General features: G+C 44.3%; 1 protein-coding gene across 2 annotated transcripts in view; it reads left to right on the forward strand.

Moving 5' to 3' along the window:
• The window catches only part of LOC138771715 (inactive phospholipase C-like protein 2), a 76052-nt gene that overhangs the window by 42246 nt on the left and 22192 nt on the right, over window positions 1-11614 (forward strand). For both annotated transcript variants that reach the window (XM_069951638.1, XM_069951637.1), the window contains exons 3-4: window positions 1326-1529; window positions 7254-7329. In XM_069951638.1, the coding sequence (XP_069807739.1) occupies window positions 1326-1529; window positions 7254-7329 (280 nt within the window). The remainder of the gene's footprint in view (window positions 1-1325; window positions 1530-7253; window positions 7330-11614) is intronic.

Below are 11614 nucleotides of genomic sequence, written 5' to 3' on the forward strand. Positions count from 1 at the left end.
GTGGATTAAAAACACAGAAAGGATCTGTTCACACAATGGTGAAATTGAGTGGATGGCCGCCATTTAATGGCAAATATTTGCTGTTATTTTAGAACAACGGACGTTATATTGAAATAATGGCAGTTATTTACTGTTATATGGCGGCCATCCACTCAATTTCACCATTGTGTGAACAGATCCTTTCTGTGTTTTTAATCCACTCCTGGTTTTGGTTGCAATATGAGGACCACAATACTGACTGAGATATACGTAGTGTGAACCCAGCCGAAATGTGTTTTGTGTGCATAACCGTACCACCTGAATGTACCCTAAAGGAGACCAAACACCTTTAGGAACCAATATTTGGCCAACAGTTATCTCTACCAACCTCTCCAAAAACATGGTCTATAGGGAGGGGTACGCTGCCACCAGACACCTCTGCCGCAGCCTTATCTCTTAGTAAGGTTGGTTGCTTAAAAAAATCAACACACAGAACCCTCCTTTCCAAAAACATCTGATGAGAGGAAGCCATACAACTTTTCTATAAGGTGTATGGGCTTCTTAAGGGTCACAGGTAAAGATGAGTGCAACTCGAGCACTTGACTACCGGGGACTGAAAAAGTGGGATGTAGCCCTTGGGAGTCCTGGAAAACATGGATACAGATATAGCCATCTTTTCTAGGACTCCCTAGGGCTGCCTCCAACTTCTTCAGTCACCGGTAATCAGATGTTGAACGATCAAGTTGGGCTCCTCTCTTGTCACAGGTGAATCAGATTGTCAACTAGAGGTAAGAGGTCTGAATATTTTTAAGGCTTTACTGTCATTTGCATTAACTTGCAAAATGTTATCAGACATGTCAAAAGTTACTGATGACACCGGGTCTCGCTCCTGGGACCGTGTCCAATCCCAAAATAGAGCTTGGGGAGTGCATGGCAATGTGCTTCAACCCCCAGCTGGCAGAATATGAAATTTGCTCACTCCATAGACTATAATGAAGCAAATGAGTCGGATTTGATTCACAGCTCAGGAGAGATCTGCACTTCCACGGGTGTGAGCAAGACCTGGTACGATCAGTAACTTTTTGTCTGATATCCTAAGTCTGATAACATTTTAAAAGTTAGTGCAAATGAGAGTAACAGGAACTATATATATGCCAGCAATTGATTACCGGTGACTGAAGAAGCTGGATGCAGCCCTAAGGAGTCCTGGAAAATACAGCCTATGCCTATATCCATGTTTTCGAGGCATCCAACTTCTGCAGCCATCGGTAAACAATTGCTGCATGCTCTAATTTTTGTTTGTTCATGTGCAGCAGCTAACCTTAGTCCCACTGCCTTTTTTGCAGAATGCATTGGTGTCTTTCAAAGAGCTTTGTGGCCTGACCCCAGCAGCAAACATGAAACAGTGTATACTCACCCTGTCGGCATGGCTTCTCAACAACGATAGTCCTCTCACTGTGACCCTCAACCTTCGCTCCCAGTATCCGCTCCTGGAGGCACAAGGACCCGTACCTGATCTCCTGAAAAAAGTTCTCACCTCATATGAGGCAGTAAGTATACACTTCATAGACTCAAGACTGAAGATGTAGGGATGATGACCAGAAGCGTTAGCCATTGTACAGCATGTTCTGGCCTTTCTGGTTCATGATCGGGAGATGTTTGTTACATGTTGACATCTGTATAACTATTTCTAGCTGTGAGGCCTCCGCCATGTGCATAGAGCCTGTATTGGGCCTTGTAGCTCTATACTATGTAGTCACTCCCTATGCTACTGTATATTAGGATCTCTTCACATATGTGTTGGAACTAGGGCCGGGCAATATGGCCAAAATATAAAATCTAGTTTCTTTTTTTATTTTAAGGCTATGTTCACATTTCGTAAAAGACCGCAGTTCCATGACCGGGACAAAAGATATTCTGATGTGGGTGCATCCATGCGTGCCTGCATCAGAACTCTCCACTGCACACAATGGAGCGTGCGGACGGAGCTCACTCCATTGTGTAAACTGACAGGGTTTTCTGCGGCCGCAGAAAACTGGCATGTCGGTTTCTTGCGGCGCTGCTAGGGATCTCGGCCGGAGTGTATACCATGTGTATACACTCCGGCCAGGATTCTCTCAGCCTGCAGCACTTCGTAAGTACACTTGCATAGTGTGAACATGGCCTAATTGTGTTTTAGGCAGCAAGTGTATTGCTTCACGTTGTAGCAGTGACCCCATATAAGCAGTTATATAGTAGAGGTCTCTGTGCATCTGTATAGCAGTTAAGCCCCTGTGTGCATCCATGTATGTATGTATGTAGACCACCTAGTACGTAGAATCCCTATATATACCTATCCTCCGCGTAGATAGTCCCTGCCCCCCCCCCCCCCAAAAAAAAATAAAATAGTATTTCAATTCCCCCAAGCAGTGAACATCATTCCCTGTAGGTAATTCCACCTCTGTGGCCAGCCCCCATCTGTAAGCCGCCCCCTTTATGAAAAAACAAACACATATAGGCATCTGGCTTCTGGACAGTCCCCTAACTTCGTCTCTTCCTTTAAGCACTGCCAGTGGCCCTTGTGGCTGGAGGCAGGTTGCTCGACTACGTTTCAATACAGAAAGGGTTAAAGAGCAGAACACAAGGGAATTTCTGATTTATAGCTTCTGCACTGATGTCCCAGACCTCGACCTCTGCAAGTAGTACTGCACATTTTCAAACTTGCAGGCAGCCCAGCCTAAGAATGGAGGTCGGAGGTTATCAATGCAGGAGCCATGAAGCAGAAATCTCCTTGTGTTCTGCTCTTTAACCCTTTCTGTATTGTAGAATGTAAGTAACTTTGTGTTATATGCTGCAACAAAGACAGAGTTAAGCAGAAGGACATAGGACATATCTGTTCCATCGCTTCTGCACTGCCGGCATCAGATGGCAGAGGAGTACCGGGTTTTTTTTTTGTTTTGAAAATCAAATTTGCGATCTTCAAAAAAGAAAATCTAATTGTCAGCCCTAGTTGGAAACAGATTCACACACAAGCAATGCCCCCTTTTCAGTCAAGGCAATAAAGTGTCTAAAGCAGGGATAGGAAACCTACGGCCTTTTAGCTGCTACAAAACTTAATTTCCCATCATGGTCGGACAGCTAAAGCTTTGATTGTCCAAGAAAGATAAAAAAAAATTGGTGACTGGTTCCCGCACCCCAAAAGAGAAAAAAGTTTAAAACGTGAAAACTTTATTTCATGCTTGAGTAAAAAACTGGGCTGCTGTGTCCGACCAACGCGTTTCGCAAACATGATCATGGTTGCGCGAAACATGTTGGTCGGACACAGCAGCCCAGTTTTTTACTCAAGCATGAAATAAAGCTTTCACGTTTTAAACTTCTTTCTCTTTTGGAGTGCAGGAACCAGTCACCAACTTTTTGATCTTTCATGAATTATATGGCTTGCCACCGTTGGATCCGTGCACCCTCCATTCATACGTTGCCACCGTACAGCTGCATCAAGGTCAGCTGACTTCACTTTGTTTTTGTTTTGATTGTCCAAGCATGATGGGAATTGTAGTTACTGCAACAGCTGAAGGATCACAGGTTCTCCATCCCTGCTTTAAAGTGTCAGTCGTTTTTTTTTTTTTTTTGCAGAAATCAGTAGTACAGGCGATTTTTAATAAACTTTGTATTTGGGTTTATTAGGCAAATATGCCATTATCTGCATTCAAAAAGACTTTCCCAAGGCCCCCCTCCCTCCTTTCTCTCATCCACTGCTCATTATCAGCAAATCTCCATTCTTTTACATCAGTCAAGCCCTGTGTAACCTATGGAGAGGGGAGGGGGGAGGAGGGAGATTAATCGCCAGCAGAGAACAAAGGATTACACAGAGGGACCTGTGTAAAAGCCAGTATTGAGAGGTCAGAGAGGTCAGTGCTGACTTCAGAGGAAAGAGCCCGGTGATGCAGCTGTAAATTAACTCTTTGTTGTCCTGTTTTGGTGCCTTATCTCCCTCCACCCCTCCCCTCTCCATAGAAAACCATAAAGACAGGGGGGGCGGGGACTTCAAACTGCTTTTTCATGATAACAATGCATTTTTTGGCTAATAAACCCAATTACAAAGTTTCTTAAAATTGCCTGTACTATTGATTTCTGAAAAATATTTCTCAAACAACAGTGACACTTTAAATCTTCAGTTTTCCGCTGCAGATTCCTGCAATAGTAAATCTAAAAACACCTCCATGATTCAGCCCCTATAAACCTCCATGATTCGGCCCCTATAAACTTGCTACAGTGATTTTTCTGCTGAATCCGCAGCTGTGCCCCATGCACATTATTACAGGCTGGAGGCCATCACGTACATGAGACCTTCGCTTTTATCACTTACCCCTCCAGCTACCATAGAGATTAATATTTATCGCTGGCCATTCTAAGCATGCTTGTTAATGCAGATTTTGTCTGTTTCTGAACAATTTCATCTTTATGATCTTCAGACACTGAATATATTATTATACATCCTAGAACCCATATCTCTCTGCCTATAATGTAGTTTCCTTGATGGCCATCCTGCACGTACCCTACAATCAGATTATAGTGAAGGTCGTACGGGACCTGACAGATACCTATACATGAGTCAGCAGCAGATGAGCAGAACGCCCTACTCCCACAGTACACACAGAGAGGGTCATGTATTGTCAGCATATAGACAATATATAGAAGGCTGGGTATAAATAGAAGGCTGGCTGTGTGGGATTTACATCTATTCTTGTAATATCTGCAATCAGGGCTGAAGTGGTCACAACAGCACAATGCCTGCGCTTATGGCTTCTTATGTGTGGGCTCAGGGAAGCGGCCGTCCGCTGGGAACGCTTGTGCCTCCGCGCACCTAATGTTCTAGGGCTGTACATTATCACAGGCATCTCCCATAATGCTTAGAGCTCTGGAGTCCTTTGTATTCCTGCTCTAAGGATAACAGCACTTTGTACTTCATCATATGTTGTTATGTAGTTGTACAGGCTACAATGTCTACATTTCCCTTGGAAAAAAATCCAGAAGACAGGTAAAACCTTTTTTTCTCAGAAAAAAAATTAAAATCTTTTTTCCCCCCCTCACCTACACTGTAGCTTCACTCTATATGGTAGTTATCCCCCATACTGTTTGTCCCACTGTTGTTAGGTTCCTATGCTGTAAGTTCCCCCCTATAGTTAGTCCTCCATACTGTATACATCCACCCTCTGCAATAAGCCCCCCTAAGCTGTATAAATTTTCCCCTGTAGTTCTATCCCCAAACTGTATTCCCCATACTGTTTACCTCCTTCCCTTCCCCTTCTGTAGTTGTTCACCCATAATGTATTCATCCCCCCTCTGCAGGTAGTCCCCATACTGTATACCTCCCTTCCCCCTCTGTAGTTGTTCACCCATACTGTATACATCCCTCCTCTACAAGTAGTTCTCATATTTCATACCTCCCTCCCCCCTCTGTAATTGGCCGCTACTGTGCATCTTCTTACCCCTCCTGTCTCCCCTGCAGCTTGTGTTGAGCAGGTGGGGGCGGAGCATAACAAGTCTGGCCCTGATTGGCTGATGCTCAGCTCCCAGTGTCAGAGATCTGGTCAGATGACTATAACTAGGGCTTATTATTGGAGTAGGGCTTATATTTTATGCTTACTCTGAAAAAACAATACAAATCCGTATCTCAACCACAGAAATATCTCCTCACTGGTCACAACCTGATGATTTGATGCACTGTCTACAAGAAGGTAAAGGAGAAGTCCGGGGAAAATGTTTATTAAAGTATTGTATTGTCCCCCAAAAGTTATACAAATCCCCAATATACACTTATTACCGGAAATGCTTATAAAGTGTTTTTTTCCCTGCACTTACTACTGCATCAAGGCTTCACTTCCTGGATAACATGGTGATGTCACTTCCTGGATAACATGGTGATGTCACGACCCGACTCCCGGAGTTGTGCGGGCTGTGGCTGCTGGAGAGGATGATGGCAGAGGGATGCTCAGTGTCCCTCCAGTGCCCTGTGTCCCTCAGTGTCCCCCTGCCATCATCCTCTCCAGCAGCCACAGCCGCACAGCTCTGGGAGTCGGGTCGTGACATCACCATGTTATCCAGGAAGTGACATCACCATGTTATCCAGGAAGTGAAGCCTTGATACAGTAGTAAGTGCAGGGAAAAAACACTTTATAAGCATTTCTCATAATAAGTGTATATTGGTGATTTGTATAACTTTTGGGGGACAATACAATACTTTAATAATAATTTTTCCCGGACTTCTCCTTTACCTTCTTGTGGACAGCTCATCAAATCATCAGGTTGTGACCAGTGAGGAGTTACTTCTGTCCCTGATTCGCCCTCATATAGCATGTAAGTCACTGTGTATACACAGTAGATGCAGTGCACACCTCATCAGACCGCATCCAAAGTCTGTAGTAAATCCAATATAGCAATAGAGACAACACTAATGTGAAGTGTGACTATCCGCACCACATGCATCATGTTGGCAATAAGCCTTCCTCTAGCATGCTGCTAGCTGAAACTTTGCACGTGGTGTGAATAGAGTCACAGTTCACATTACTGCTGTCTCCATTGCTGTAAAGGTTTAAGCCTGGAGAAGCGCTTACCTGTGTGCTTCTATTCACAGACTTACAATAGACCTTTAATCCTGCAGTGAGCAAAGGGAGTGAAGCGCTTCTCTACGAGCTTCTCCCTGCTCCATCTGATCAGTGGGGGTCTGATCACTCAAACCTCTACTGATCAAAGATTTTTTTTTTTATTTTTTTTTTAAAGAGAGAGGAACACTTTAACAGATACCTGACAGCTTATATAGGTTACAATTCAGAAAGGGGAGACTGCCCTGTTCTTGGGTTTTGTGTATCGTCTCCTCCAGCTCCACCAGACTGCCATGGAGTATTCCCTAATATCGGTGACAGGCAACCAAGTCTACATGAATAGTGGCCCACATAGTGGTATGCTACAGTGCCACATCCTTTTCTTGGGACCATGACAGTGACTATAGGTGGGGGTGACCATTGTCAGTCCATTTCAGCAGGGAGATGTGCATACTGTGAAGGCATCACCACTGAGCAATGATCATGGTATTGACATTGCTTTCATGGTTCGGGCATACCCCTGGCAAGGTGATTGTATGAGGCCCTTTTACCTTTCTTCTGTGCGGTTCTGCAGTCATTTTGTGCCTTGTCTTCTCTGTTTATAGGTAGTTTAGTTTACATATTAAATAGTTTTCTTTTGTATAGTTATAAGATCATTGTGCCATGCCTGACTATACTATCTGCTCCTCTCAGTTCATACAGGCCAGCCGGACACTAATAGAGACGTCAGACGCTGTGTACAGCAAAATAATTCAAGTGCAAAAAGCAGGTAAGATGCCTTGTACAAAGGCCGTCCGCTTGTTTTATTGTACGAGTCCAAAACAAAGGACCGAATCCATCTTCCTTCTTCCCTCCAATGTTCTGCACTGAGATGATTCTTGTACTGCACAATTTGGGGGAGTGAAGCTCCATTATGTGTCCTTTCCAGTCTCTGTAATCCAGTCTCATTAGGTTTTCTGTTGTTATCACTTATTTTTACAATTCTATTGAAAGTAGAAAACAGAATTGATGTGAGATCCCAGGTTCTTACTCAGGATCAGCACCACTTTCCATCATCATCCTTCATTATTTCGGCCTATAATGATGATTTTTGTCCTCCCCAGGCTTCTGTGATTGACTCAGAGCAGACAGCCATCATATCTGTGGCTATATTATTGTACAGAGTCAGACTAAGGCTATGTTCACACTATGTAAAAGTATGGCCGTTGTTGCCATTGGCAACAATGGCCGTGCTTTGTGAGGTGTGGACATAGCCATCGTATACGCTGCGGCCGGGATCTCGTACAGGGCCGCAAATAACTGACATGTCAGTTCACACAATGAAGCGAGAGGCTCCGGCCACTTGCTTCATTGTGTGCTGTGGAGTGCCCGCATCAGAACCCTTTGGCCGGAAAGATCATCCGGATGATCTGTGCAGAGACCGGCCGTTACATGACCCGGCCGGGTCACGGAACGGCCAGTCTCTTCACGTATTGTGAACATAGCCTAAAGGTATATTGCTTTTCCTAGGAAGTTAGGCTTAAAGGGAAACAACTCTAACCTGCTGACAGCCCTCTATTGCGCACAGGGTGCTGAAGATGAAGGTATGTCTCTTACCTTCCTTCTTGGCACCATTCCCACACAGTTTATAGTGTAATCCTGTAAAGCTGTTTGAAGCACTGGGGGATGGGCTACCACCCCCAGAACACACATCCGCCCACTGATAATCATTAGAGGGGACGGGCTGGCTGGGGGATCAGCACTTTAGGGGGTTGGTAGTCCTGCCCCCAGTGCTCCTAACAGCCTTACAGGGCACAGGATTCCACTACAAACTGCACTGGAACAGCACTGAGGATGAAGGTAAGAAACTTGCCCTCATCCTTAGCGCCCAATGTGCAAATGGCTGTCAGCAGGGGGGGGATTGATGCTTGATAACAGGAGAACAAACAATATTTGTCTGATAAGATATTTTATAAACTTTCTTATATTTACTAGTACTATTATTGTATGCAAAATTGGTTAAACAACAGTACCTACTGAAGGGCCATGCTAAAATATGCAAAGTAGCTCTCCTCCAAAAGGAAGGAAGCCTATTCTCTGGTTTCCCCTATTGGAGGCAGCAGTCCTGCAAGTCCTTGATCGTCCCATGAGGCCTTTGCATATTCTTGTAAAAATAGTAATCATACAACGAAGGCAGCATTGCATATATCTGATAGGGTGGCGATATACTGTAATTAGATGAGTGCCTTTGTATGTATGGCGCTCCCCTAATATAATGGCAGGAGTCGGCAAAAAAAAAAAAAAAAAAAAAAAAAAAAAAGGTCAGGTATGTTGGATTTTAACCTGCTGATCCTCTAGGGAGGTAGACCACTGCGGAAGAGTCTCTTGTCTTCCCTTTTCCCCATTGAGGACACATACATCCAAGTGGGAAGGTGTTCGGAGGAAGAGCTGTCAGCCACAGTTATGGACTCCTTTTAGTGTTTTGCCTGGTAGACCTCTAAGGCAACACTTTGTGGTGGTAAATTTTCACCTTTTCTTTCTTAAACAACTACTATGCAGGCGACATATTGTATTTCCTTATGCCAGTTTATTCCCCACCCATTAAGGAGGTTAGCCAGCCACCCATGCAGTAACCCGTGATCACTGGTATATCCAGCACCAGTCTGTATAGGTGTCTTTATTACACTATATCCGTAACAGAGACTGGGGTCAAACCTGAACTGTGTAGTTATTGTCTGCTATATTCATTTCTTATGAGCTATAATACTTTAGTAAAGATGTGATTTTATCCGAATCCACATTGCGGCTGAGATGGATCATCTGACTATAATGCATACTGTCCCCTGCAGCTCTATGTGAAGGTCAGGGAGCTGACTAGTGACTCAGGGCTCTATAGACAGATGGCACGATTCTGACTTCTTCCTTGCATGGAGAAGAAGTTGCACCCTAAAGGCCCTATTCCACCAACAGATCTCACAACAGATTATCTGCCAAAGATTTGAAGCCAAACCCAGGAACAGACTATAATCAGACAACAGGTCATAAAGGAAAGACTGGATTTCTCCTCTTTTCAAATCCACTCCTGGGTTTGGCTTCAAATCTTTGGCAGATAATCTGTCGTGAGATCTGTTAGTGGAATAGGGCCTTTAGGTTACAGACAAAAAAATAGGAACTAGAATTTCTTAAGAAAATCCTCTTTCCAGTGAGAAGATGCTGATTATTGTAGTGTCCCCGGTCAGTGCACACAGATCTAATGTGTTAAGGATGGTAAGTGGAAACTGAAGAGCAGTTGTGTGGAGTAGTTCTCATGGCTGCTCAGCGTGGCGGAGAGGGCGCCAAGGGATTAATTGGTACAAGAACAAGTGTCAATATAATTAACACTCATTGGTGGGAAGGCAGAAGACGGGGGAAGGGTGTCCCGATGACTGAGGAGGTGACAGTGCTGTCATGTGTCTGGCAGGCGACCTGGATTGCTGCGCCTTTCTGTATGTAATTAATTGGATTGGCTTCCAGACTAAAGTGCAGATAGCGCTACCGTCTCTCCCGGCCCAGCTGCTATTACACTACAATAGAGGATGCATTTATTGTGCATTTCGGTATTATGGCCATTCTCTGCAGAAATAATAATAATTTTTTCTGATGTACAGTCAGGAATGAATACATGGACTATTAGGTATTGTATACAGCAGGGCCAGTAAGGACTCCAGTAAGAGGGAGAGTTTTATTATTAGTGGTTAGAGCTATGAATGTGACAGTCAATAAGTTCCCAATAAGCTGCACATGGCATTGTAGAATTGGGGGAACTCGCCAGACGTGTTACTAGAAGAGATGGACGCAACTCTGATCATTCGGCATTCGATTACTGGTGGCTGAAGAAGTTGAATACATGGGCCATAGGCTGTTTTCATATTTTCCCTGACGCCCTAGAGCTGCATCTAACTCCATCAGCCACCAGTATTCACCGATAAACGCACTCGAGCATCCCAAGTTGCACTTATCTCTAATAAGTAAGGGCTCATTCACACGATCCGCGCTGCGATCCTGAGGAGAATCTAGGCATGGATCCCCTGCCCCCTGGCTGCAGAGATGACAGGAGAGCATGATGTGCTCTTCCATCTTTGCATCTACTACTCACCTATTCCGGAGGGGGGGGGGAGGGGTGATCCGTGCCACGATACACACTAGGACATGTCCTATTTTTTCGCAGTGTGGATCGCAGCACGGATCACGTGAATGGTCACATTCACTTTAATGATCCCTAACATTGTCCGGTCACGTATCCGCAGTGCGGCCTAACACTTCTTTTCTTTACACACCACCTGATATAGCGCCAGACTTGGGAGTGTCACATTAGTGGAGGCGTTACTCTCCCTGGCTGTACCATTTATCTGTCAGGTGGAGAAAGTCTAAAACACATACACATTTTGCATAGTACATCCCCACCATTGGCTACGGATGGATGAGAGTTTCCCTGTGATTTACACATTTTGTATATGGATTTTCTCGGAGCCCTTTTATGTATTACACTTGGTGTTCACACTGTGTTAATGTTTAGCTGTGAATGGTTTAAAGTCTTCTCTATCAATGTGACGGTGACTCATAGTCACAAGAGGCCTCCAGACTGTGGGTTTACTTACAATCTGACTTCATTGCCCATAGGGTTTAGTTACAAGGGAGGGGACCTTTAAACCATCTCTGGAGAGTTCAACCATTTGCCACAATTGGTTCATGGGAAGGCGTTACTCTTTGTTCTTCTCTCGGGCTATATACACATTTCCATCACCATCTGTCCATATATTTAATTATACAGTTAGTTGGGGAAAAAAATTGATCAAACACTCTTTTTATATGGAAGCTTCTAGATTTTGGTTTTATAGTACATACTATGCAACAGCGCGCACTCCTGGTATATCATCAGTGCATCCAGTGATCTGTGGACAGAGGAGGTGGCATTTTGCTTGCAGCCATACTCGGCGCCCATAGACTAGGACTGACTCATGCCCTGATTTCACATAAAAATAACTTATGCTGAATTATGGAAATATTCTCCCCTGGAAGCTTAGCTTCAATGGAAG

The sequence above is a fragment of the Dendropsophus ebraccatus genome, chromosome 14, assembly GCF_027789765.1.
Source record: "Dendropsophus ebraccatus isolate aDenEbr1 chromosome 14, aDenEbr1.pat, whole genome shotgun sequence".
Lineage (NCBI taxonomy): Eukaryota > Metazoa > Chordata > Amphibia > Anura > Hylidae > Dendropsophus > Dendropsophus ebraccatus.